The sequence below is a fragment of the Nelumbo nucifera genome, chromosome 7 (genome assembly GCF_055504915.1).
Source record: "Nelumbo nucifera cultivar China Antique chromosome 7, China Antique-T2T, whole genome shotgun sequence".
NCBI classification, from domain to species: Eukaryota; Viridiplantae; Streptophyta; class Magnoliopsida; order Proteales; family Nelumbonaceae; genus Nelumbo; species Nelumbo nucifera.
Window position 1 is genome coordinate 54,457,245 of NC_142655.1, and position 27,041 is coordinate 54,484,285.

Genomic DNA, 27,041 nt, shown 5'->3' on the forward strand with positions numbered 1-27,041 from the left:
TGTTAGTTGTTAGATAGGAGGTGGGGACCACAGTAGTTATGTGAGTCCAAATTTTATTATGTTTTTGAGTCTTATATATGCTGTTTTATGTTTTTCCGCCCTATAAGGGCATAGTTGTCTTTGTACTGCTCTATTTGTTTTTAGTATAAATAATAAGTGAAGGGGGTGGCCAGATTATTGCTCTCTTTTCTTTTCAAGATCTCTTCTTCTCTTCTTCTCCTTCTCTCTCTTCCTTCTCTCTTCAAGAAACTACCTTTTCTTTTCATATTTTTGAATTCAGCAGATTTCTACTGATACCATGAATAACCTTCCATGGAGAGTTCAGAGTAGACTGTCGAGACACTCCAGCATCCCAACCATTTACTGCACGTCCGTGAATACTTCCTACAACCTTATGCCAAAGCCTCTCTCTCTCTCTCTCTCTCTCTCTCTTTCTTTAAAGGCCATCTCCATAGCCATTTACCCAACAAAGCAACATTCTTTTTCCCTATATTGCCTACCCCCAAATCCCCTTGCTCCTTACTTTTGCAAACTAGATTCCATCTCACTAGGTGATCTTTTCTTCCTTCACCAATCTCCCATATGAACTCTGTCATGATCTTCTCTACTTTCAGCACCTCCCTTTGTGGCATCTTAAAGATTGAGAGGAAGAAAACTGGAAGGTTTGTTAAAGTAGACTTAATCAAAGTAATACGACCCCCTAGAGACACATAATTCCTCTTCCAAATTGATAATTTCTTGGCACATCTTTCAAGAATTGCGCTTCAAAAGCTTCCTTCCCGTGGGTTGGCTCCTAAAGGCAAACCTAGATATTTCAATGATCAACTAGTGGTAGGACAACCTTAAGCTTCTACAACCCCAACCATCTCCTCCCCTAGGCTCAACCCCACTACACAACTCTTATCAAAATTGATATTCAATTTAGAGACAAATTCAAACAATTTTATCACCTGCTTCAAATTGCTTGCCTTCTCAGGATCAATACTCTCACAAAAAATAGTTGTATCATTAGCAAATTGCAAATGTGTAACAACCGTGCTCTCTCCCCCAACCCTCCAACCTGTAAAGAGTCCCAAGCTATCAGCTCTTGGGATAAGAATACTAAACACCTTAGATACCAAGGTAAATAAGAAAGGAGAAAGGGGGTCCCCTTGCCTCAACTTTCTGGTTGTTGGAAAGAAATCTCTGACCACTCCATTAGCTAAGGCTGAGTAATGCCATGTTTTCAAGCAACCTTCAATCCATCCACACGATCTCTCTCCAAACCCAAAGTTTCTCAAAGTGTCCAAGAGGAAAGACCACTCAACCATATCATTAGCTTTCTCTAAGTCCAATTTACACACAAAACCTTTCTTTGTGATCTGTCTACCTTGAATGAATTCCTCTGGGGGGTGGTTTATCAAGACAGGAAGGGCTAGCTTTAATCTTAAAGACAACACTTTGGCCATTATTTTATAAATGCTAGTTACCAAGCTAATTGGTCTGAAGTCTCTCGGTTGAGTGGCATCTCCCTTCTTTGGGATCAAGGCTAAGAAAGTGGAATTAATCCATGGACTAATAAAGTGTTACTTAGCAAACTCCTAAAAAATTTCCAATGGTCCACTTTAATTATCTTCCAACAATCCTAATAAAAAGCCATAGTGAATCCATCCGGTCCAAGAACTTTTGATCTATCCATTGAAAACACAGTCCCCCTTATCTCCTCCAAATCAAAATCCCTTTCCATCACTCTTGCCATATCCAGACTTAGCCTAGGCCATTCTTTCCCTTCCAAAGTAGATCCCACATCCTCTTGTCTTTTAAAAACTTATTTGAAGTGAGCTACAAGACGATTAGCAATTTCTTCTTGATCAACCAATGTTTCTCCATTCACTTCTAATTTCTTCACAAAGTTTTTTCTTCTTCTACCATTAGCAAGTGCATGGAAAAACTTAGTATTCCCATCCCCCTCTTTGATCCATTAGTGCCTCAATTTCTGCCTCCAATTCTTTTTTTCAAAGGCCATCTCAAAATCCTATCTTTCTCACTTATCAAACCATGACTGTCCTTGACATCCAAGTGCTCAATTTGAGAATTTACGAGTAATTTCCTCTCCTCAATTCTTCCAAAATGATCTCTATTCCACCTTTTGATTTCACACTTAAGCCTTTGTAATTCCTATGAATTTTACACCTTTCCACCATACTCCTCACACTTCTGCTCTTCACCATTCCTCTACCTTATGGATAAAGTCAGGGTGTGTAATCCACATATTTTCAAACCTGAAGGGTTTGGGGTCACTCAGAAAGTCTTTAGTTCCAATACGAATTGGGCAATGGTCAGAAGTAACTCGTGGTAAAGCTCTTTCCACCAATCCAGCCCAATGTTCTTCCCATCCTAGATTGAAAATAAATCTTTCCAACTTTGAGCAGGTGGGGGGGGGGGGAGGGGTAAGTTGAACCAAGTGAACAATTTTTTCTACGTAGGAATCTCCTTTAGGTTGCACTCTATGAATTCATTGAACTTCCTCATGCTAGTATAGACTACTTGATTGGGGTTATTCATCTCATTAGTAAACCTGGCCACATTAAAGTCTCCATCTAAGCATCAAGGTTCATTCCACAAATCCCTAATGTCAAAAAGATCTTCCCACATTCCACCCCTTTCTCTATATCTATTGGGTCTGTAGATGTTCATCAACACCCAAGTAAAACCATCACCCAAATTCTTGAATTTTAGGAAGAGAGAGAGAGAGAGAGAGAGAGAGAGAGAACTGACCTATTAATTCTTCCAAGGGCTCCACCACCTCAGTCTTCCAAAACGTAACTAGGCCCCCAGAAGCACCCTATATTAGACCAGCCTATACCTCTGGAGCCCCACATGCTTCTCACTAATCTTCTATCCATTTCTGCGACTTTTGTTTCTTGTAGCAACACTATATCGGGATTCTCCTTCCTAAGAAGATCCTTTGTTACTTACTTCTTCCTAGCACTTCCCAACCCTCTATCATTCCAACTAATTATCTTCATGCGAACTTATATCAAGACGGCCCCTTACCCCTTTTCCCTCTACTTCTGACCTTTCCTTCTTTTCCCCCTTGCACTAACTTTAGATCCTCTACTACATCAGATTTCAATCTTTCTACCTTGGTCAACTTTTTCTTCCTTTGAGCTTCCTTCTCCCCTTTCTTTTTGGGATGAACTTCAACATCCTTCAACTCCTTCACCTTTAGACCCAACTCCCCTACTAACTCAACCAAAGGTTCCCCTCCCTTCTTGTTTATTCGATTGCTCTACCACTGTTTCTATTAGGAATTGCATCCTTGTCACTTCATCAATCAATCTGCTGATAATGGTCTAGTTCCTCCTAGACTGCAGTGAGATCAGAGAGAGAAATACACAAACAAACTCCTGTCACATTGTTTACACATAGAAGGTTCAGCCAACAACTGATAGACCTGAGCATGGTTCCTTTGTTCAAAATATGTTTCCTTGGCCTTATCATAGATCTCCTTAGCCATGTTTGCTGACATAAAAGTTTTGCTCAAAGAAGGTTGAATTGTGGACAAAAGCCAGGACATAATCAAATAATTTTCCTGGACGACTCTGGATAGTTCCATTGAGAAGAGTAATAGAGATTGGGAAGTTGGTGCTGGTGCTTGAAACTACTGATCTTCTGTAACCATTATAACAGTTAACCAAAAAATAAATCCTTTTTTTTTTTTGCTGAAAGAACAACAGAAGGCCTACACACTTCAGCTAAACAACCCTACCACCTTGCTGACCTGAAACCTCAGTCAAAACTGAAGCAACTACTTTCTATACAACAGGCTTGACAAATCATCCAACCACAAAACCAACCCAGGCAGACAGTTACTGCAACTAGTTGGTGGTCTTCCTTGAGGATTGAGAGAACATGACAGCAACTCAAAAACAGCATTCACAATTCATTTTCACCCACAAACATTTCATACAGATCACCAAAAGCACTTGGGAAACACTCAGGAAGAAACTCAGACCATACAATCCAGAACAGCACTTGGGACTTACCCAATTCTTATTCCTTCATTACTGACAATTTTTCACCAAAACATAAGTCTCACAAGGTATCAGACCAGTTCGGTCCTCTTTTTTCTTTTCTGTTACAGGTGAAAAAAAATTAATGTTGAGGAAGAAGAAGCCAGAAGAAGTCTAATCGATCACTCCTGCTCTGTTACCATGTAAAACATAGATCAGACCTGTAACAGAGAGAAAAAAAGAGAGAGAAGAACAGGAAGAAGTTAAAATGATAGAAGAATCGAAAATTATGTGGGCCTAGCGGCACCCGCTTCTTTTATTATAAAATAGGGTGACACAAAACAGGAGGCAAAGACACAAATATCCCTGTTTCTACATGCACTAACATTTTAACATTTCCTTTTAGTGGTTTATTTTTAATTTACTATAAAAGTATAATTTCAATACTTGGTAATCTAATTTATTATTCTATTTGATTAGTTAAGATGGATTTATCAGTTGCATTTGTTCTTAAAATTTTCCAAGTTTGGCATATTTACCCTGTTGTGCAGGACATGATTTGTGCTATTGCTGAACTTGAAAGTGACAGACAACCCCTTGAAAAGCGGTATAACCGAAAAACTAAGGAAACTACAATGGGAGTCGTGCAGTTAGTACCAAAAACTGCAGAGTGGCTGTTCAGGTATTGTAAAAATATCTAGTCCTAACTGGAGAGTGAACAACCTCTTAAAGAAATGTTGCAATTTTATGTTTTATTGGTATCGTGAAATCAACCATGGAACTTTCTTGCAGTGAAATGGGTTATCGAACATATGAAATAGAAGGTGACCCAACACTTCTTTACAGGCCTTTCATAAATGTATATTTTGGAGCTGCCTATCTCAAGTGGTTGTCAAGTTATGATCAAAAGTATGCTCAGGATTCATGATAATTTTTTTGGTCAAGAAAGCATATTCCTTGCTAGCTCTTTAATTGGATTTTGTTTACAAATAATTTCCTTTTAACTGGTATTATCTCATTTCTTCATTTACCGTTTTCTGGTTCTTATATATTAATACTGGAGATGATGTCTGCAGGGAGAGAAATGAGGAATTTGTAGTTAGGGCTTATAAAGGTGGCATAAAAAAGGCAACTCATAAATCAACATTGGATTACTGGAGACGGTACCTCTCAGTCAAACAGAGTCTTCCATACAGGAGGTTTTTCCTTTCCCTTAAATTTAATGAGGAAATTAGACCAAGTCCAGATTTTATAAATATTCCTTGAACATATAAATTTTGTTCTAACCAAAAGTAAAAAAGAGATTATGTTCAAATCGCTGATGTATGTTCCATGCCTCTTGGGTTTGGTGTTGCTATTGGATGATGAATGCAGTTTTGTTTTTTAGGAAGTTTCTTAATTTTGTTCCCTTCTTAGCACTGTTTTAGTTTCAATAAAAGTGGGGGAAATAAAACAAATAAGAAAATCTAACTTTCCATAGTTTGGTTGTATAAAGAAAATAACAAAGAAAAGGAAATGGGGTCCGAGATTTTCTATCTTATCATGTTTTATCTTCTCATCTAAAGGGTAGAGAAAATGGATGAATAAACACAACGAAAATTAGAAATAACAGCTATCAGGTCACCCTCTTTTTGGTCTCCTCCTCAAGCTGTCTGTCTACACTCATTGTTCAAGGCTGTCAAACTCCACAATGATTGCAAACCAACCCATAAGTCCCCTGTTCTTCTATTAGATAGATGCACAAACCTTGTTCTCTCTTGTGTTCATATTTGCCCATTTATCTCCATTGTTCAGTGTACATTTTGTGCTTCCATGATATGTTAGTATCATTTTCCTTTCTTTGGAATGCAACATAATGTGGCTTAACAGTCTCTATGTTTTCTGCATTCACAAGAACTGACTTATCACTTTATTATAAGTATGGCCACTTTATGCAAAAAAGAGAGAAATGCTAGTGGTTAGGCGTGTATCTAGTCAACCCCTCCCAAAACCTCTGATTCTAGGACCATTATTTGTTTTTGATAAGTAACTCTATTTTTATTAGAAAATGAATATATACAACAATACAAGCATCCCAAGGAAAGGTATGAGATTCACTTTATATAAGATGTACATTTACTAATCTGCCCCCACTTAAATATCATAAAGAAAAGTAATGACAGATATGTCCTACTTTCAATATATAACTTCTTACACTCCCTTTCATTCTGGAGCATAAATATCATATAGATCTAGCTTGTTACAAATATAATTCATACATGGTTCAGTCCTTTGGTGAAGAGATTGGCTAGTTTATCCTCTGATGAAACACGATATTAGAGGAGATGTGAATTGCAGCTTGGTTATCAGAAAACAACTTCATAGTCTTAGAGATACCTACTCCAATTTATTATACAAGATTCTTCAACCAAACTAACTCATATGTGGTATAATCCACTGTCCTGTACAAGATTCCCTCCAAGAAATGTGCAGTAGCCTGTTGTAGACTTCCTATCTGTTATGTATACTTCCCAATTTGCATTCGAGTGTCCTTCCAAGGACAACTCTCCTCCTTTCTTGTACAACTACCTTTGAACTAGCACTCCTTTCAAGTAACACAAAACTCTAATAACACCTTCCCAATGACTGATCCTTGGATTCTACATAACACCCCCATACTAAGTGATATGTCTAATTTGGTAATAGTGAGGTAAGTTTACCCACTAGTCTCCTGTATCTTCCTGGATCATCCAACAGCTCCTCCTCACTATCAGTTATCTTGGTGTTTGGGTCAATAGGAGTTTCAATTGGTTTAATGCTCAGTAACCCCATGTCCTCCAACAAATTAAGCACATACTTTTTCTGTGAAAGAAAGATCCCCGACTTTGATCTTGCCACCTTAATTTCTGTAGAGAAGATGGGCCGAATGGCCCATAGACTATTTAGCTCTTTTATTTTTTATGTTCTTTGCTGTAATGGGCCTTAATCTGGGCCTACTCTTTCTTATGTTATGTTTTTTAATTTTCTGTCCAACTAAGGGCCTCTCTGTAAATTATCAAAGTTTAACTTAATAAGATTAGATTAAGGGTGTAAGAGAAGTGATTATGTTTGAAAACTCTCTTTCTCTGAACCCTAGTTGCCGCCACCTTCTTCTTCATCTTCTCTCTTCTAGAATTCTGATTTCTGCTATTCTCACTTACCTTTTTGCATCTTTCTAAACAGTCCTTTCTTCTCAAAAGGCTGTTTTTCTTCTTGGTATCAGAGCAGGCTCGTTTTTCTTTCTTTTTCACCTTTTTTTTTCCCATACACAGTGTGTATGGAGAACTGAATCGCATGAACAGTTAAAGACTCTTTTTCAGCCCAGTTATTAGTGGTTTCTGGAGAGAAGGGGACAGACTTTATCACCCCATTGACAGATTCAGGGGTGCTGCCCGAAACCCTAATTTTCTGGAGAAATCAGATTGCGGGACCCACAGGGAGTTTGACTTGGGCGCTCAGTGATTGAAGGCTTCCTTCTTCTTCCTCTTGAAGATCAAATCAAGTGGATTGGTGTTCTGTGGAGTCTACAAGGAGCGGCTGATATTTTTCTGTTTCTCCCGGGTCCGGTTGTGACAGATTTCTGGTACGGCTGCATAGAGGTTGGCTCACAACATAGGTTTTATCCAGCCTTCATTTGGTGTTTTTTGAAGTTACTTGAAACCTTTTTAGAGGTGTTTAAGATGATGAATCCATCAGACATTGAAAGCAAACATGTTGCTGAATCCGGACAGATTCCGGGAGCCTCTGTAGACTCTCTACTAACTGTGACCACAGTCAAGCTGGATGGAACTAGTTATCTGGCTTGGTCACAATCCGTAAAGATTCATATTTGCAGCAGAGGCAAGTGGGGTTTTATCTCTGGGAGCAAAAAGGCTCATTCTGAAGATGATCCATCATATGAAAAATGGGTGCAAGAAAACTATACTGTTATTGGGTGGCTTGTAAACTCAATGCAGCCACAAATTAGTCAGCACTATTTGTGGATGAATTCAGCAAAGGAAATTTGGGATAGTGTTGCTGAAAACTATTCCCAAAAATTAAATGTAGCTAGAGCTTACAAGTTGAGAAGTGATGTGAAGAATTTAAAATAGGGGGAGAAACCATTAGCTGTATACTTCTCAACACTGAAGTCTTTGTGGCAAGAAATAGATCTGATAGAAGCTGTACAATGGGACACCACTAATGATGCTGAGACCTACAGAAAACTGGTTGAGAGAAACAGGGTATTTGTTATGGGCACACCATCCGGCAGCGCACTGCGGTGCAGTCATAGGCAGCAACACGCACGGCAGGCCGCACAGCAGCAGGCACCGCTTGGCAAAGCCGCTCAGCAGCACGCACCGATAGTGCGCGCATTGCCTGGCAAAGCCGCTCAGCAGCACGCACCGATAGCGCGCACCGCACGGCGGCACGCACCGCACACCCACCCGGCACCGCACGGCAGCGGCACCATGGAGCGCAACACGCACTGCCAGGCAGCAGCGCGCACCGCACGCACCGCGCACACGCACGACACCGCACGGCAGCGGCACCATGAGCCGCGCGCACGCAATGCGCGGCAGCAGCACTGCGCGCACGCACCGTGCGGCAGCAGCACTGCGCGCACACACCTTCTTCTTCATCTTCTCTCTTCTAGAATTCTGATTTCTGCTATTCTCTCTTACCTTTTTGCATCTTTCTAAACAGTCCTTTCTTCTCAAAAGGCTGTTTTTCTTCTATTTCCAAGAAAAATATAAAGTACCCTAAGTCCTTGGTTTGGAACCGCTGCTAACTGTTTCAACTCACCAATTTGTTGTGTATCACTGCCGGTAATTATAATGTCATCAACATACATTGCTAAAATAAATTTGCCTAACAGTGCATCTCTACTAAAAACAGAGTGGTATACACTGCACTAATGTAACCTAAACTCTTGTACCACTCCACTAAACTGTCTAGACCAACCTCGTAGTGATTGTTACAACCCATAAATTGTCTTCCATACTCCATAGTCTATAGACCTTTCCTGTCTCCCCTTGAGAAACATACCTAGGAGGTTGCTTCATGTACAACTCTTCATGAAGATCACCATGAAGGCAATTTTAACATCAAACTGAAACAACCACCAATGAAAATGAGCAACTAAGGAAATTACCTGAATTGATCCATCTTGGAAACTGGAGAGGATGTCTTAGTGTAGTCAATACCATAAGTTTGAGTGTACCCTTTTGTAAGTAGTTATGCCTCATACCACTCAACACTACCATCTAGGTAATATTTTACACTTTTACTTTGTACACCCTTATACAACCATGCTTCTTAGGAGGTAAGGAGGCGAGATCCCAAGTATGGTTAGATTCAAAAGCTTAAAATTCCTCATTTATGCTTTCTTCTAATAAAGTGACACAAGAGCTTCTTGAATATCATGAGGTATAGAAAGAAAAGAAAGAAGGGACACAAATCTTCGATAGGAAGGAGATGGGTGAGCAAAAGAAACATAATAGGAAATCATGTGGTTAGTACAAGCATGCTTATCTTTCCAGAGAGCAATGGGAATGTCTAAGTCAAGTGGATCAACTGAAGGTAAGGGTGATGGTGGCACAATTGAGGTTGGAGTTGGAGCAACTGATTCATGTGGTTGATTGAAGTACACTATGAATTGGTGGCTGCATAGTTTCCTCAACAATGGTATGGGGAACCTGTAGAGACTCCTCTGCAATAGGAAGAGGTAGAGGAATAGGAGAAGACAAGAATAATCTATTACAAAGAAAAAAAGGGAACATTATCAAAGAAAGAAGCATCTAGGAGAATAACTGACTTGTAAAGTGTAGGGATTTAACATTTATAACCTTTTTAAGTACGAGAATAACCAAGGAACACACACTTGATGGCCCATGAGTCAAGATTATTGAACTCGGGACCAAACTTGTGGACAAAACAAACATAAGCAAAGACCTAGGGAAGGAGAGAAAATAAAGGTGTTGAAGGAAACAAAAGGAAAATGGAGATTTACAATCAAGAAGAGATGATGGCATATGCTTTATGAGGAAAAAAGAAATAAGAATTGCACCACTCTAACAAACTTTAAGAAATGATGCCTGTGTCAAGAGATCTCGAGATGTATCAAGTAAGTGTATATTCTTCCATTCGACCACACCATTTTTTTATGATGTGTACAAACAAGAAGATTGGTGAATAATACCATGAGAATCAAAATGGGATTGAAAACTACTATAGAATATACTTTTGCATTGTCTGAACGAAACACCAAATTGATTGCACACCTCTACATAAAATGAAAGAAAAATAGAAAACAACTCTAAAGGATCTTTCATCAAATAAATCCATGTCATTCTTGAATAATCATCAGTGAAGGATACAAAATATATGAATCCATTATAAGACATGACAAAACTAAGACCCTAAACAATGAACAAGCTCAAAAGAACTTGAGACTATTATTTTCCCTTGGAACAAGTGGCACCCTATTATGTATGATAAGCTGGAAAGATTCACATTACAACTCTATGATGAACCCCAAAGTAGGAAGCAACTACTTCACGACAAGAAGTGAAGGATGACCCAATTGATAATGCCACTAGTGAGGAGTCAATGTCGAATGTAATGCCTTTTGTAGACCACCTTTATCCAGATAGTATGTTGAGGATTTTGCTGTCATTAGTTTGATTTCATCTTTGATAACTTATTCTTATTTGTTTCTCATTTGTTTTTGTTTTATTAGTTAGTCGGGACCACCACTTATTTGTTAGAAGCTGTTAGAGTACTAGTTTATTTCCTTTTTAAGTTGTAAACACCAGCCACCCTATTAAGGGTACTCTTGTCTTTGTAGATTCTTTTTATTTTAAGTATAAAAGCTAATGAGATGGGGCAGCCAAAAATTATTGGCTTCTCTTCTTTTCTCCATTCTTTCTTCGTCTCTTCGCTTTCTCTCACAAATTCTCTCCTTTTCATCTCTTTTATATCTTTTTTTATTTTCCTGTTGATTTCTACTTGGTATTAGAGCCTATTTAGGCTTTCTTGAAGTTGATCCATGCAGCCCTTGGTCAGCTGACTACATGAGGGAATAGAGTATTGTTCGATTGCCTCTTGATTGTCCATTTCTTGGATTTTTTTGGTGGTATTCAGTCATCAGGAGGGTGACGTGTTTAAGCATCAAAATCATGAAGAACTGAAGTGACGAGAAGAGTCCTTGTTGGGTTGGACTCTTTATTTTTGTCCTAGTGAAGGGCATTCGCGCTCAGGTTTTTTTGGACACCTTAAAGGATTCTGTGGAGGGCGGTTCAGTTTCTGGCTCTTTTTGAGCTTTCTAAAGAGATCAATTAGGTTTCCTCCCTCATCTCTCCATCCACGGGAAGGGAGAATTCTCATTGGAGTAGGTTTTCAACTTCCAAAAGAGGCCCTTATCCTTTTTTGTGAGATTGATCTATCTTGGAGGTTTACAAGGTTGAGTTGATATGGAGGTTTTGAGCAGAAGTCAATTGGAGATCTAGGCTTTGGTGGAAGAAGTGTCAATGACCCGTTTGGGTCTAGGATTATCACTATAGTTAAATTAGATGGTACAAATTATCTAGAATTGGCACAATCAGCTAAGGTGGCTATTGGAGCATGTGGAAACCTGGGGTATATTATTGAAGAGGAGAAGAAACCTAATACAAATCCTTCCTGGTGGGTGCAGGAGAATTACATGGTGGTGTCTTGGCTGTGTAGTTCTATATTATTACATATTGGAAAAATTTTTCTGTAGGCTCATACTATAAAGTAGATTTGGTCTGGAATAACTAAAACCTATTCACAGAAACAAAATGTAGCCAGAGCCTATTAGTTGAGGAACCAAGTGATTAATACAAGGCAAGGAGATAGACCACTTATAGTGTATTTCTCTAACTTAAAGACTCTTTGGCAAGAGATGGACCACTTAGAGACTATTGTCTAGAAGAGTATTAAGGATTTAGCTACTTATAAGAAGTTAGTAGAGAAGAATAAGGTTTTTGAGTTCTTGGCTAGACTAAACCCTGAATTTATATTGCTAGACAACACATCCTTTCTAGAGAAAGTGCGACTCTTTCTCAAGCATATGCCTTTGTATTAGAGAGGAAAGTAGGAGGAATGTTATGATGAGATAGTTTGGGATTGTGTTAGAGGCATAGGGGGGCAGGAACTACAACTATATTCTAGAAGGAGAAGAAGGCCACCTCCACATAAGGAAGCCAGTACAAAGGCAGCTGGAGTTAACTGAATCAAGTTGGAGTTAACTGAATCAAACAAGTTGGCAAGTTGTTATGATTCTATTGTAAATCAGTTATATTGAAGGCAAGATTGAATATAAATACAGAGGTGTACTTACAACAAGGGAATATTAAGAAAAATTGATCTCTTTCTCTCTTCATTCTCAACTTCCCCTATTCTAGAGGTTATCCTCCCTCGAAGAGGACCTGATTTGGGTAGCTACCCAATAATTGGTATTAGAGCCTACACCATGCCTCCCAGTTGCAATCATGATGTCCAGGTGGTGACATCAGTATTGTAGTGTTCATCTAGGACTAGGTGGACTAGTGCAAAGCAAGCCTGCATGGGCGCCGGAATTATGGAGCATGGTGGAAGCATTTGATACGTGCCTTAGGAGAATTCACCCCTAAAAGCTAGCTGTTGGAGGGAACCAAAGCACATATATACCACACAATAGTATCCCATACTACCGCTGTGGGATATCTCACATTAGCATCGCATACTACCAACGTGGGACAAAGGGATCCTAACAGATTGACCAATTGGATATGATTAGCACCATAAAACCTAAGCCTAATGGAGACAAGGGGAGTAATGGGATTAAGAGGGAAGATAAGAAAGACCTGGTGTGTGACTATTGCAAGAAGGCTTAAAGGTTTAAGCATACTAGAGACACCTGCTAGAAGCTCCATCCACATCATATACCATCCTAGGTTAGAAACAAGAAAGAAAATGCCAATATGGTAGTCACTAGAGACTCATTAGGATCTCTTACTCCAACTAACTTGGAATCCATTGTAGTAGCAGTAGTCAGGCCGAATTGGAAAAGTATAATTTATAAGTCAAAAGGATTCAGGTAGTTCTAGTTCTTCTTTAGGTAGACAACAAAATGTAGGGAGTTCAGGGGCTAGTCACACTACTTCCTTTCTCATGCAAGTAGTTCATATGCCATTGCAAATTATGCATCCACCTCAGGTAAGGAGGGACCTCCCTAGATTATAGACTTAGGCATTGTAGGAAATTGTGGACCCCACATTGAGAGTATTCGTGTGACACCCTGAGATGTACTTAGATTTAATTGTTTAGGATCAGCTTTCCTAGTAGGATAAGGATAAGTTTTATTCTATCTTATCTAGGATTAGTTTTATTTTAATCTTATCTTTTGTTGCTGTAGAGGAGATGGGCCGAATGGCCCATAAGCTGTCATTCTATGTTATGTTTATGTTTTTTCTCTGTAATGGGCCTTATTCTGGGCCCATACTCTTACATACTCTGTTTTGTAATTTCTTGCCCATCCAAGGGCCCCTCTGTAATATTTCAAAGATTAAGTTAATAAAATGATTTAGAGTGTTAGAGGGAGGTTAAGTTCGAACCTCTCTTCTCTAACTCTCTCATTGCTGCCAGCTCTCTTCCTCTCTCAAATTCTTAAGCTTCTCTTGTTCTTTTTTCTGGTTTTGTATCTAATCTCAAGCTGTTCTATACTACAAGAGGGCTATTTTCAACTTGGTATCAGAGCAGGCCAGACCTTGGCGTGACCCTCATGTGGTTCTAGTTCAGCCAACTACATGAGGAGGTTCTAGGACTGAAAGTTTAAAGTCGTTCGCCTGGTTCTTAGAGGTCATTGGAGGGTGCCCAAGTCTCTACACACTTGGAGAATGGTTTGGTGACCAGGAAGGATCAGAGAGCAAGGTGTTCGGCCTAATTTGGAATCAGAGAAAAGGGTTTCGAAGTTATCTCAGAGGGCAAGGTGTTCGGCCTGGTTTGAAGTTCAAATAAGAGATTCTCTTACTGTAAGTTTTCTCAGTTATTGCTGGGTTATTTCCGTTGCTTGGGAGGGCTGTTAAAGCATTCAAAACCCTCCTCCATTCTGCCCTATTGTTGTCGGACTGATTCAACTCAGAAATTTCTGGGTTATTTTGGAGGGCAGTTCGGCTGTTATTGGACTGCCAAGTTGTTGAAACTGTTTTGGACTAAGTGGTACTAGTCTCAATTTCAGCCCAGCCCTTTTCTTGGACCTATACGGAACACTATTGAAGTGGTTTCTGTTAGTTAACAGTAGGCTGTTAACTACTGCACACAGAGTGTTTGACAAAAGGTCTCTTAAGGACTGTGGACCTTTTTTTCTTCTCTTTGGGACAACGGTTGTTGGGGACCTGGAATACTTTGTGTTTGGAGGTCTGCTGGTTGTCCCTTGAAGGCCGAAATAGTATTTCTTACTCTAGAAAGAACTGCCACCGAGCTGGACTGTCACAGTTATCACGATTGAACTGATTCTGTGAGCTAGTTGTTGTTGCCGATTCTGTGAGCTTTCTCGAACCTTGAAAGCAAGAATGCTGCTGAATATGGACAGACTTTGGGAACCCCAGCCGATTCTATGTTGGCTGTAACTACAGTTAAACTTGATGGGACCAACTACTTGGCATGGTCATAATCAGTGAAAATCCATATTTGTAGCAGAGGAAAATGGGGGTTTATTTCTGGGAGCAAGAAAGCTCCTCTAGAGGATGATCCATCTTATGAGAGATGGATGCAAGAAAACTACACAGTGATTGGGTGGCTTGTGAATTCAATGCAGCCACAGATTAGTCAGCACTATCTTTGGATGGACTCGGCTAAGGAAATCTGGGATAGTGTTGCAGAAACTTACTCCCAGAAGTTGAATGTTGCCAGGGCATACAAACTAAGGAGTGATGTGAAGAATCTAAGGCAGGGGGAGAAGTCACTTGCAGCATACTTCTCAACCCTGAAATCTCTATGGCAAGAGATTGATTTGATAGAGGTTGTGACATGGGATACCCCTAAAGATGCTGAAACATACAGGAAATTAGTTGAAAGGAACAGGGTCTTTGAGTTCCTGACAGGGCTGAATTCTGAATATGACATCACAAAGCAAAACATTTTGTCCGAGGAAGATGTTTCATTGTCTGAAGCATATGCTTTGGTCAGTAGTGAAGAGAGTAGGAGGCAAGTGCAGGTTCAAGGAGTCAGCATCAATGATCGTTTTGCAAATATGGTAATTAAACCCAAAGGGGTTATAGGAGTTCTCAGTGGCACAGGAAAGAAGGAGGTGGTGTGTGAATATTGCAAGAAGCCGAAACACACCAAGGACAAGTGCTGGAAATTGCATCCCAGTCTTGTCCCTATCCGATTCCAGAAGAAGAATGATAATAAAAAGACAGGAAGTGCACATGCAGCCACAAGTACAGATACAAAGGTTGAGTCTGCCAGTGCACAGTTGGCAGCCATGAAAGCTGAATATGAGAAGTTTGGAAAGATGATCAGCCAGCTTGAAGGTGTAACTTCATCATCCAACCCTTCTGGAAGTTCAGCCACCACCGCATTTGCTCACTCAGGTATAAGAGCTTCTGCTAACTATGCATCCACCTCAGGTAATCCCAAGACCCCTTGGATCATTGACTCAGGTGCTTCTGATCACATGACCAACCTTTCCACTTTGTTTGTTTCATATGATTTGCTTCCTGGTCGTGACAAAATCACCTTAGCTGATGGTTCTCTTGCCCCTATTTCTGGCAAGGGAACTGTCAAGCCTACAGACTCCTTACTCTTATCTTCCACTCTTCATGTACCTAAATTGAATACAAATTTATTATTTATAAGTAGCTTGACCAAGTCATTGAATTGTTGTGTATCAGAAGCTCTTGGGATTCCAGAATGGAGAGATGTGATGAAGTCTGAAATGGATGCTCTACACAAAAATGATACATGGGAACAAAGTGGATCTCTAGTAGTGTATCTCATTGTGTATGTTGATGACATTATAGTGACTGGTGATGTTGCCTCAGGCATTCGGGCCCTTAAGTCTTTCCTTCGCACAGAATTTGAGAGTAAGGATCTGGGAGAGTTGAGATACTTCCTTGGCATAGAAGTTGCTAGATCTAAGGATGGGATTCTTATCTCCCAGAGGAAATATGTCCTTGATTTGCTATCTGAAACTGGAAAGATGGGTGCTAGACCAGCTGCAACTCCCATTGATATGAGTCTGGTGGTTGGTACTGTTGTCTCTTGGAGGAGTAAGAAACAATCAGTTGTGGCCAGATCATCCGCAGAAGCAGAATATAGAGCCATGGCACATGGAGTCTCTGAATTGTTATGGCTAAGGTCCTTAATGGAGGAGCTTGGGATTAGTTGAAAAACAACCCACTTGATGTATGGAACTGTTTGAGATTAGATGCAAACCAGAAAATGAACAAACAAGAGAAGAAGAGAAGAGAGAGCTGGCGGCAATGAGTGTTAGGGAGTAAGAGGTTCGAACATAACCTCTCTAACACTCTAAACATCTTATTAATAAGTTAATCTTTGACAAATTACAGAGAGGCCCTTGAGTGAGCAGGAAAATACAAAAAGCAGAATATTACAGAGTATGGGCCCAGAATAAGGCCCACAATAGAGAGAAACATAACATAACATGAAATGACTGTCTATGGGCCATTCGGCCCATCTTCTAGATGTTAATCATGCCCAGCTTGCCAGTGTCATGTTGAAGCCTTGCCTTGGAAATGCCCTTGGTGAGAAAATCTGCCAGTTGTCCTTCAGAAGTAATGAATGGAAGATACACTTCACCGGAGGAGACTCTTTCACGAATAAAGTGTCTATCAACCTCAATATGTTTGGTTCTATCATGTTGTACCAGGTTGTGAGCAATGTTGATGGCAGCCTGATTATCACAGTACAACATCATGGGTTTGTCATGATCTACCCCAAGTTCTTCCATTAAGGACCTTAGCCACAACAATTCCGAGACTCCATGTGCCATGGCTCTATATTCTGCTTCTGCGGAGGATCGAGCCACAACTGTTTGTTTCTTACTCCTCCAAGAGACAACATTACCAGCCACCAGACTGCAATACCCTGAAGTAGATCTTCTGTCATCAATATTTCCAGCCCAATCAGCATCAGTATAGGCTTCAAGTTTCAGATGACCATGTTTGGCAAATAGAATTCCTTTTCCTGGAGAGCCTTTCAGATAGCACAAAATCCGTTCTGCTGCTGCCATATGGGTATCTCTAGGAGCATGCATGAACTGGCTAATGCAACTGACAGCATACGCAATATCTGGCCTAGTCATGCACAGGTACAAAAGCTTCCCAAGAAGTCTCTGAAAGACCCCTTTGTCTTCCAACAAAGTTCCATCCGAAGCTGAAAGTTTGTGACTCATATCAATAGGAGTTGCAGCTGGTCTTGCACCCAATTTTCCAGTTTCAGGCAACAAATCAAGGACATATTTCCTCTGGGAAATAAGAATCCCATCCCTGGATCTGGCAACTTCTATGCCAAGGAAATAGCTCAACTCCCCCAGATCCTTAATCTCAAATTCTGTATGGAGGAAAGACTTAAGGCCCAGAATGCCTGAGGCATCATCACCAGTCACTATAATGTCATCAACATACACAATGAGATACACTGCTAGAGACCCACTTTTCTTCACAAAAAGAGTATGATCTGACTGTGTCTGAACATAGCCGAATTTAACAAGTGCAGCTCTAAATCTCTCAAACCAGGCTCTAGGAGATTGTTTTAGGCCATAAAGAGATTTCTTCAGTTTACATACCTTTCCTTGCATATCTTTCCCATACATTCCTGGAGGAAGACACATGTAGACCTCCTCATGTAAGTCACCATTCAGAAATGCATTCTTTACATCTAACTGATAGAGAGGCCAATCAAAGTGAGCTGCCAGAGATAAAAGAACCCTCACAGATGTCATCTTAGCAACAGGGGCAAAAGTCTCCAGATAGTCAATCCCATATGTCTGTGTGTAGCCCTTTGCAACAAGTCTGGCCTTGTACCTCTCAATAGTCCCATCTGCCCTGTATTTAATGGTAAAAACCCACTTGCATCCAACTGGATCCTTCCCTTCAGGCAAATCCACCACCTCCCAAGTACCATTTTCATGTAGAGCATCCATTTCAGCCTGCATGGCATCTCTCCATTCTGGAATCCCAAGAGCTTCTGATACAGACCTAGGAATGGGGTTAGAAGCAACTGAAGAGAGGTAGGCACAATATGAAGGGGAAAGTAGGTCATAAGAAAGGTGTTTGGAAATGCAGTGTGCAGTACACTTCCGCTTTCCTTTCCTAACAGCAATGGGGACATCAAGATCTGGGAAGGGGGATTCCAAGGGAGCTGAAGCAATACCTGTTATCTCATCTGTGATTGGGAGGGTATGAGCCTCATATGTTGTAAGGGAAACCACTTGCTCATTCCTGGATCTCTGCCTTTGATACACTTTGGGATTATGGGTAGGACGAGGAGGTAAAGAAATAGGAGCACTAGGACAAGAGGAATGGAGTGGCTGATCCTCCTTTGATTCATTTTGTGAGGATACAGATTTGTCAAGAGACTGAACTGGAACAGGAAGGGGAAGAGCAAAAACTTGTGACAGACTCTCCCCCTGTTGACAATGTCCTTCCTGAGAGGAACCATAAAAAGGAGAAAGTTCATCAAAGGTAACATCCATAGAGACATGTCTGGTGCCAGTCTTTGGATCAAAACAACAATAACCCTTTTGTGTGGGGGAGTAATCGAGGAAGATGCATTTGTGGGCTTTTGGTTCAAACTTGTGTCTCTGCACACTTGGAATGTGAACATAACAGGTACAACCAAACACACGAAGAGGAATTGGGAAGAGATCCTTATCTGGATGAAGAAGACTGAAGGGGGATTTAAACCCTAAAACCCTGGATGGCATACGGTTTATGAGATAGGTAGCAGTAAGTACAACATCACCCCAAAATCTTGTGGGAACATGTGAGGCAAATAAAAGGCTCCTTGCAACTTCAACAATATGTCTATTTTTTCTCTCAGCAACTCCATTTTGTTCAGGGGTTCTAACACAGGAGCTTTGGTGAATAACCTCCATGTCAGAGAGATACAAGGATAAGCTCTTCTCAAAATACTCTTTTGCATTGTCAGATCTGAAAACCTTAATTCTGGTACCAAATTGAGTCAAAACAAGCTCATGAAATTGCCTCACAAGTCTCGGGACTTCGTCTCGGGATTTCATTAAGTATATCCAAGTGAATCTAGAAAAGTCATCAATAAACAGGATAAAGTATTTGTAGCCCCCCATAGAGGATAAGTGGTAAGGCCCCCACACATCAGAGTGTACAATATGAAAAAGAAAAGAGGATCTTTTATTGCTCACAGGGTAATTTTTTCTACAATGCTTTGACAACTGACATGACTCACAATTGAGATTGGACACACTGACTCCCTTAAACAATTTAGGAAGCAAATGACTTAATGCAGAAAAAGGTAAATGACCCAACTGACAATGACTCAACATAATTTGACTGACAGACTCTGAAGAAGTAGAACCAAAAGCAGCATTCTTGGGATGATCAAAGCATTGGCCAGGGGTGTCGAGCAAGTATATTCCATTCACTTCATGGCCACTCCCAATCACCTTCCGAGACTTCAGGTCCTGAAACACACAGTGAGAAGGGAAAAAGGTTACACAACAATTCAATGACTTGGTCAAGCTACTTACAGATAACAAGTTGGTATTTAACTTAGGTACATGAAGAGTGGAAGATAAAAGTAAAGAGTCTGTAGGCTTGACAGTTCCCTTGCCAGAAATGGGGGGCAAGAGAACCATCAGCTAAGGTGATTTTGTCACGACCAGGAAGCAAATCATATGACACAAACAAAGTGGAAAGGTTGGTCATGTGATCAGAAGCACCTGAGTCAATGATCTAAGGGGTCTTGGGATTACCTGAGGTAGATGCATGGTTAGCAGAAGCCCTTATACCTGAGTGAGCAAATGCAGTGGTGGCTGGAGTTCCAGAAGGGTTGGATGATGAAGTTACACCTTCAAGCTGGCTGATCATCCTTCCAAACTTCTCATAATCAGCTTTCATGGCTGCCAATTGTGCACTTGCAGACTCAAACTCTGTATCTGTACTTGTGGCTGTATGTGCACTTCCTGTCTTTCTACTGTCATTCTTCTTCTGGAATCGGATAGGGACAAGACTGGGATGCAATTTCCAGCACTTGTCCTTAGTGTGTTTCGGCTTCTTGCAATATTCACACACCACCTCCTTCTTTCCTGTGCCACTAGGGGCTCCTGTAACCCCTTTGGGTTTGATTCCCATATTTGCAAAATGATCATTGATACTGACCCCTTGAACCTGCACTTGCCTCCTGCTTTCTTCACTACTGACCAAAGCATATGCTTGAGACAATGAAACATCTTCCTTGGACAAGATGTTTTGCTTTGTAATGTCATATTCAGAATTCAGCCCTGTCAAGAACTCAAAGACCCTATTCCTTTCAACCAATTTCCTATATGTTTCAGCATCCTTAGGGGTATCCCATGTCACGGCCTCTATCAAATCAATCTCTTGCCATATAGATTTTAGGGCTGAGAAGTATGCTGCAAGTGACTTCTCCCCCTGTCTTAGATTCTTCACATCACTTCTCAGTTTGTAAGCTCTGGCAACATTCAACTTCTGGGAGTAAGTTTCTGCAACACTATCCCAGATTTCTTTAGCCGAGTTCATCCACAAGTAATGTTGGCTAATCTGTGGTTGCATTGAGTTCACAAGCCACCCAATCACTGTGTAATTCTCCTGCACCCATTTCTCATAAGAGGGATCCTCCTCTGGGGGAGCTTTCTTGCTCCCAGAGATAAATCCCCACTTTCCTCTACTGCAAATATGAATTTTTACGGATTGTGACCAGGCCAAATAATTGGTTCCATCCAATTTAACTGTAGTTACAGCCAACAAGGAATCAGTTGTAGTTCCCAAATTATGTCCATATTCAGCAGTGCTCTTGCTCTCAATTTCTGAGAAGTCCATTATGTAAGAACTTCAAATAGGGTTTTGGCAGGCCTTTAAAAGTGATCTGATTTCAAAGAACTCAGATTGAGTTGAAACAATAGCAAACACAACAACACACAAACTCAGTTCAGAACTGACAGCCGTGAGAACCAAGTTCGGTGGCAGCACTTTCAAAGAGGAGAAACCCTGATTCAGCCTTCAAGGAACAATCAGTAGGCCTCCAAACAATATGTATTCTTGGTTCCCAACAATAATTTCCCAAGGAGAACAAGGAAAACAGTCCACAGTACCTAAGAGGACTTTTTACAAACACTATGTATGCAACAGTCAACACTTCACTGTTAACAAGCAGAAATCACTTCAAGAACACTTTGTCTAAGTCCAAGAAGCAGCTGAACTAAAGTAGGGGCTTGTACCACTTAATTTAGATCAGTTTTTTTAGCAGTTTGGAAGCCCAATAACAGCCGAACCACACTTCCAGAATAACCCAGAAATCAGTCCAGCAACAGTGGGCCGAATGGAGGTGTTTTGAATGCTTTAACAGTCCTCCCAAATAACAAAAAAATAACTCAGCAAAGAACTGAGAAAAGACTTACAGCAAGAGAGTCTCTGGTTTGAACTATAAACCAGGCCGAACACTTGTTCTCTGAGATAACTTCGAAAGTCCTTTTCTCTGATTTCAAATCAGGCCAAACAACTTGCTCTCTGATTCTTCCTGGTAACCGAACCCTTCTCCAAGTGTATAGAAACTTGGGCACCCTCCAATGACCTCCAAGAACCAGGCGGATGACTGTAAACTTTCAGCCCTAGAACCTCCTCATGTAGTTGGCTGAATTAGAACCACATGAGGGACACGCCAAGCAATGGCCCGCTCTGATACCAAGTTGAAAAACAGCCCACTTGATGTATGGAACTGTTTGAGATTAGATGCAAACCAGAAAATGAACAAACAAGAGAAGAAGAGAGGAGAGAGCTGGCGGCAATGAGTGTTAGAGAGTAAGAGGTTCGAACATAACCTCTCTAACACTCTAAACATCTTATTAATAAGTTAATCTTTGACAAATTACAGAGAGGCCCTTGAGTGGGCAGGAAAATACAAAAAACAGAATATTACAGAGTATGGGCCCAGAATAAAGCCCACTAGAGAGAAACATAACATAACATGAAATGACTGTCTATGGGCCATTCGGCCCATCTTCTCTACAGGATTGAATTTGACAAACCAATGATGTTGTACTGTGATAATCAGGCTGCCATCAACATTGCTCACAACCTAGCACAACATGATCGAACCAAACATATTGAGGTTGATAGACACTTTATTCGAGAAAGAGTATCTTCCGGTGAAGTGTCTTCCATTCATTGCCTCTGAAGGACAATTGGTAGATCTCCTCACCAAGGGTATTTCCAGAGCAAGGCTGCAACATGGCACTGGCAAGCTGGGCATGATTGACATCTATGCTCAGCCTGATGGGGAATGTAGAGGAGATGGGCCGAATGGCCCATAAGCTGTCATTCTATGTTATGTTTATGTTTTTTCTCTGTAATGGGCCTTATTCTGGGCCCATACTCTTACATACTCTGTTTTGTAATTTCTTGCCCATCCAAGGGCCCCTCTGTAATATTTCAAAGATTAAGTTAATAAAATGATTTAGAGTGTTAGAGGGAGGTTAAGTTCGAACCTCTCTTCTCTAACTCTCTCATTGCTGCCAACTCTCTTCCTCTCTCAAATTCTTAAGCTTCTCTTGTTCTTTTTTCTGGTCTTGTATCTCCCAGAGCTGTCTCCATCGAACTCCTAATCTGGTGTACTCAGTTCGACCCAGAAGTTACAGAGTCTTTTCATCTTCCAGCCCAGAAGTTGTACCTCTTGTCTGCTCGACTGTAGAGAGGCTATCGTTTGAGGTTCATAGAGGGAGTTCTAGCTTACAGAGAGACTATCATCTGAAATTAAAAGAGGTACTGGTCATCTTCTGTTCAGCTGCCCTACTGATTGTCTGTTCAGCCGATTGATGGACTGTTGATTGACTGTATTCCTTCACAAAGTAACTGTATTCAGCTGTTTTCTTTTGGTATTATGGACTGTTGATGCCCTGAAGCTGATATTGTATTAATCTTATTGATTGACTGTTCGGCTACCCTGTTGATCTCATTGACTGGTTGGCTATCATGCCTACTGATTATGTCATTCAGACCTAGTGATGTACTGCAACTGCAGTGTTTCTTTTTTTTTGATTCCTACAAAATCGTAGGTCATACAAACCTGTTCTTGTACTGCAACAGCAGTGTTCAGACTTTGTTCTCAGTGAAACCGTAGGTCAGAAGGACCTGTTTCAGTACTGCAACAGCAGTGTTCAGTTTTTTGTTCTCAGTGAAACCGTAGGTCAGAAGGACTTGTTCCAGTACTGCAACAGCAGTGTTCTGATTTTGCTCATAGTGAAACCGGAGGTCAAAAGGACCTGTTTTTGCAATAGCCTTGTACGGCAGTACTCATTTGGTTGCTGTTTCGTTTTTTATTCTGATGTCATGGGCAGTGAAGATTCAGCCACATCTGGAGTTTTCTCAATGCTGAATGGAATGGGTGGAGGTGACCTATCCTTTCCTATGGCTGTTGTCCCTCTTGATGGTTTAAATTATCTAGAGTGGTCAAGAGGGATCAAATTATACATCACTGCAAGGGGGAAGATAGGCTATATTGATGGGAGGATAAAAGAACCATCCTCTGGGAGTGCTGAATATGATAGATGGAATCAGGAGAACAGTATTGTTATGTCTTGGCTCTTGGTTTCCATGCAACCTCAAATAAGGAAGAATTTCATGTCGGCTGAAACTGCAAATGAAATCTGGGAACAAGCAAAATCTACATATTCAGAATTGCGACACTATTTCAAAATTTATCAACCGCAGGCAACATCATCTACTTGTAGACAGGGGGAGAGGTGTTTATCAGTTTATTACTTTGACTTGACCTCTGTTTGGAAGGAGTTGGATCACTACCAGAGTGTGGATTGGAAGTGTGATGAGGATGCCAAAAGTACAAGCAACTTGTCTCCCAGCAAAGGGTGTTTGCATTCTTACATGGTCTGAATCCTATGTATGAATCTATCAGGGTTCAGATTCTCAGCTCTTGTACAATCTGAAGAAAGCGGAAGAAATTTGATGAACAGCCCTGGTGGGGATGCTGTTATGTTGGTAGCAAAAGGGGGTGTCTCTACTGGTGTGGGATCTTCCAGGAAAGGAGATCTCCAGAAAAAAACAGAAGATAAGGAAAAATTGTGGTGCACTCATTGCCAGAAACCCCGACACACCAAAGATACCTGTTGGGATCTTCATGGGAAACCAAAATGGGCTCAAGATCTGACTAAGAAGCAAGGTTCAGAGGTGAATAAGAGGTCCGGACAGCAAGGTACAAAGAAACCATGGCCAACATGGCTACTGGGGAGAATCAGTCCCCCATTTCTACTGTGACTCAGACACATCTCACTGGACTTGACCCGAGGGAGGATATTATGAATTCCTTCCGTGACCATTTAGAGCTCTATGGTAGAACAATTCGTCAGATGGATGCTCCTCCCTCAACCTCATTTGCATCTACGTCAGGTAACCCTGCCACTGCTTTCCATGTTGCTTCTCACACCCCTGACTCTCCATGGATCATTGATTCTGGAGCGTCAAAACACATGACTGGTACGTCCTCTTACTTTCAAACCTATCACCCTCTTTCTGGAAGAGACAAGGTGAGACTAGCTGATGGATCATACACTTCCATAGCTGGTCAAGGAACTCTCTCTCTTCCTCTTGGTCTTACCCTTTCTGATGTCCTTCATGTTCCAAAATTTCCCATTAATTTGTTCTCTGTTAGTAGTGTTACTAATTCATTGAATTGCTCAGTGACTTTTTTCCCTTCTCATTGTGTGATTCAGGATTTGGCCTCGGGGAGGACGATTGGTAGGGGACGTATGGCTGATGGACTTTACATGCTGGAGGATAAGGCTGGTCTTCATGTTACAGAGTCTATGAGTCAGTCCTGTAAGAAGAAAGTCTATTTATGGCATTGTCGTCTTGGTCATTTGTCTTTTGAGTCTTTGAAAGTTGTATTCCCAGAACTGTTTAAGTCAATGTCTATTTCTGATTTTTCTTGTCAAACGTGTCAGTTAAGTAAACATTATAGAACTCATTTTCTTCAAAGAAATAGTAAATCTGAATCTCCTTTTCACATTGTTCATTCTGATGTATGGGGCCCTGTTACTTTACCATTTGAGAGTGGCTACAAGTAAGTATTTCATTACCCTCATTGATGATTATTCTAGATATACTTGGGTATACCCGATGCAAACCAGGGAAGAAGTACCAAAAATCATTCAAGATCTCCAGCGGATGGTCTTCACTCAATTTCAAACTGAAATTCAAATTTTTCAATCAGATAATGCAAAAGAATTTTTTCGTAGTGACCTCACGGAGTTTTTTGCTTCGCGTGGTTCCCTTCACCGTAGCTCTTGTGCCCGCACGCCACAACAAAATGGTGTGGCCGAACGGAAGAACCGACATCTCCTTGAAGTGGCTCGGGGTTTACTACTTCATATGAATGTTCCCAAACGTTTTTGGCTTGAAGCTGTTCTTTGTTCCACTTACCTTATAAACCGTATGCCCTCTCGTTGGTTAGAGTACAAAGCCCCACATCAACTTCTCTTTCCTAAGGCCTCTCTTCTTTCTATTCCTCCTCGTGTCTTTGGTTGCTAGTGTTTTGTCCAAAATCTGTCTCCCACCTGTGGGAAATTGGATTCTAGTGCTATCTCTTACATATTTCTTGGTTACTCCTTCACTCAAAAGGGATACCGTTGTTTTGATCCTGTTTCTCGGAAATTCTATGCCTCCATGGATGTTTCTTTCTTTGAAGATGAGCCTTTCTTTCCTGTTTCTCCTCAGGGGGAGTGTAGGCATGAGGAGAAACTAGTTCAGCTTCCCTCTCTCCTTGACCCTTCGCCTTTTAGTGTTTTTTCTCATCGTCGCAAAGGCCAACCAAATTCAAGAGCTGTGGAGAATCTAGAAGCTGTACCTCCAGTGCCACCAGACTCCTTGGGGGAGGATCATACTCACTCAGGTATTTTGGCAATGATGTCCTTGAATCTATTGAAAATGATTCCTCTACTGCTAATGATCTTGACCGTCCTATTGCTCACAGGAAGGGTGTTAGATTGTGCACCACTAAACATCCCATTTCCAACTTTGTCTCCTATGAGAACATTTCATCCTCATTCCGTGCTTTCCTTACCTCTATTGACAGTGTCCCTATCCCTAAGAATGTGACAGAAGCTCTTTCAGTTCCTGAATGGACAAATGCCATGAAGGAAGAAATTAATGCCCTTCACAAAAATGGCACATGGGAACTTGTTGATCTTCCTAAGGGAAAGGTTCTCGTTGGATGTAAATGGATGTTCACAGTCAAGCATGAGGCTGATGAAACAGTGGAAAGGTATAAAGCTCGCTTAGTGGCAAAGGGATTTACTCAAGTGTATGGAGTTGATTATGTAGAAACTTTTGCCCTTGTTGCCAAGATGAACTCCATTAGAGTTCTTTTCTCTCTTGCGGCTAATCTGGATTGGGATTTACACCAGCTTGACATCAAGAGTGCATTCTTGAATGGTGACCTTGAAGAGGAAGTTTACATGATTCAACCTCCTGGTTTTTTGGCTCAAGGCAATGAACAGAAAGTGTGCAAGTTGAAGAAGTCCTTATACGGGCTGAAACAATCACCAAGAGCTTGGTTCAGCAGATTCCATGTGGCAGTTCAACAGAAAGGATACAGGCAATGTCAATCAAATCACACACCGTTTGTGAAAAGAGGAGAAGGTAAAATTGCTGCTCTAATTGTATATGTGGATGACATAATTGTTACTGGTGATTGGGAGGATGAAATTCAGAGGTTGAAGTTTTTTCTTGCCACTCAGTTTGAAGTGAAGGATCTAGGACCTGCCAGGTACTTCCTTGGAATTGAAGTCGC

At 40.9% G+C, this 27,041-nt stretch overlaps 1 protein-coding gene across 18 annotated transcripts in view; it reads left to right on the forward strand.

The window, feature by feature from the left end:
• Positions 1 to 27,041, forward strand: part of LOC104599645 (transglycosylase) — a 124,142-nt gene that overhangs the window by 41,019 nt on the left and 56,082 nt on the right. For all 18 annotated transcript variants that reach the window (XM_088891442.1, XM_088891435.1, XM_088891436.1 and 15 more), the window contains 3 exons: positions 4,547 to 4,677; positions 4,788 to 4,904; positions 5,072 to 5,194. In XM_088891442.1, the coding sequence (XP_088747568.1) occupies positions 4,547 to 4,677; positions 4,788 to 4,904; positions 5,072 to 5,194 (371 nt within the window). The remainder of the gene's footprint in view (positions 1 to 4,546; positions 4,678 to 4,787; positions 4,905 to 5,071; positions 5,195 to 27,041) is intronic.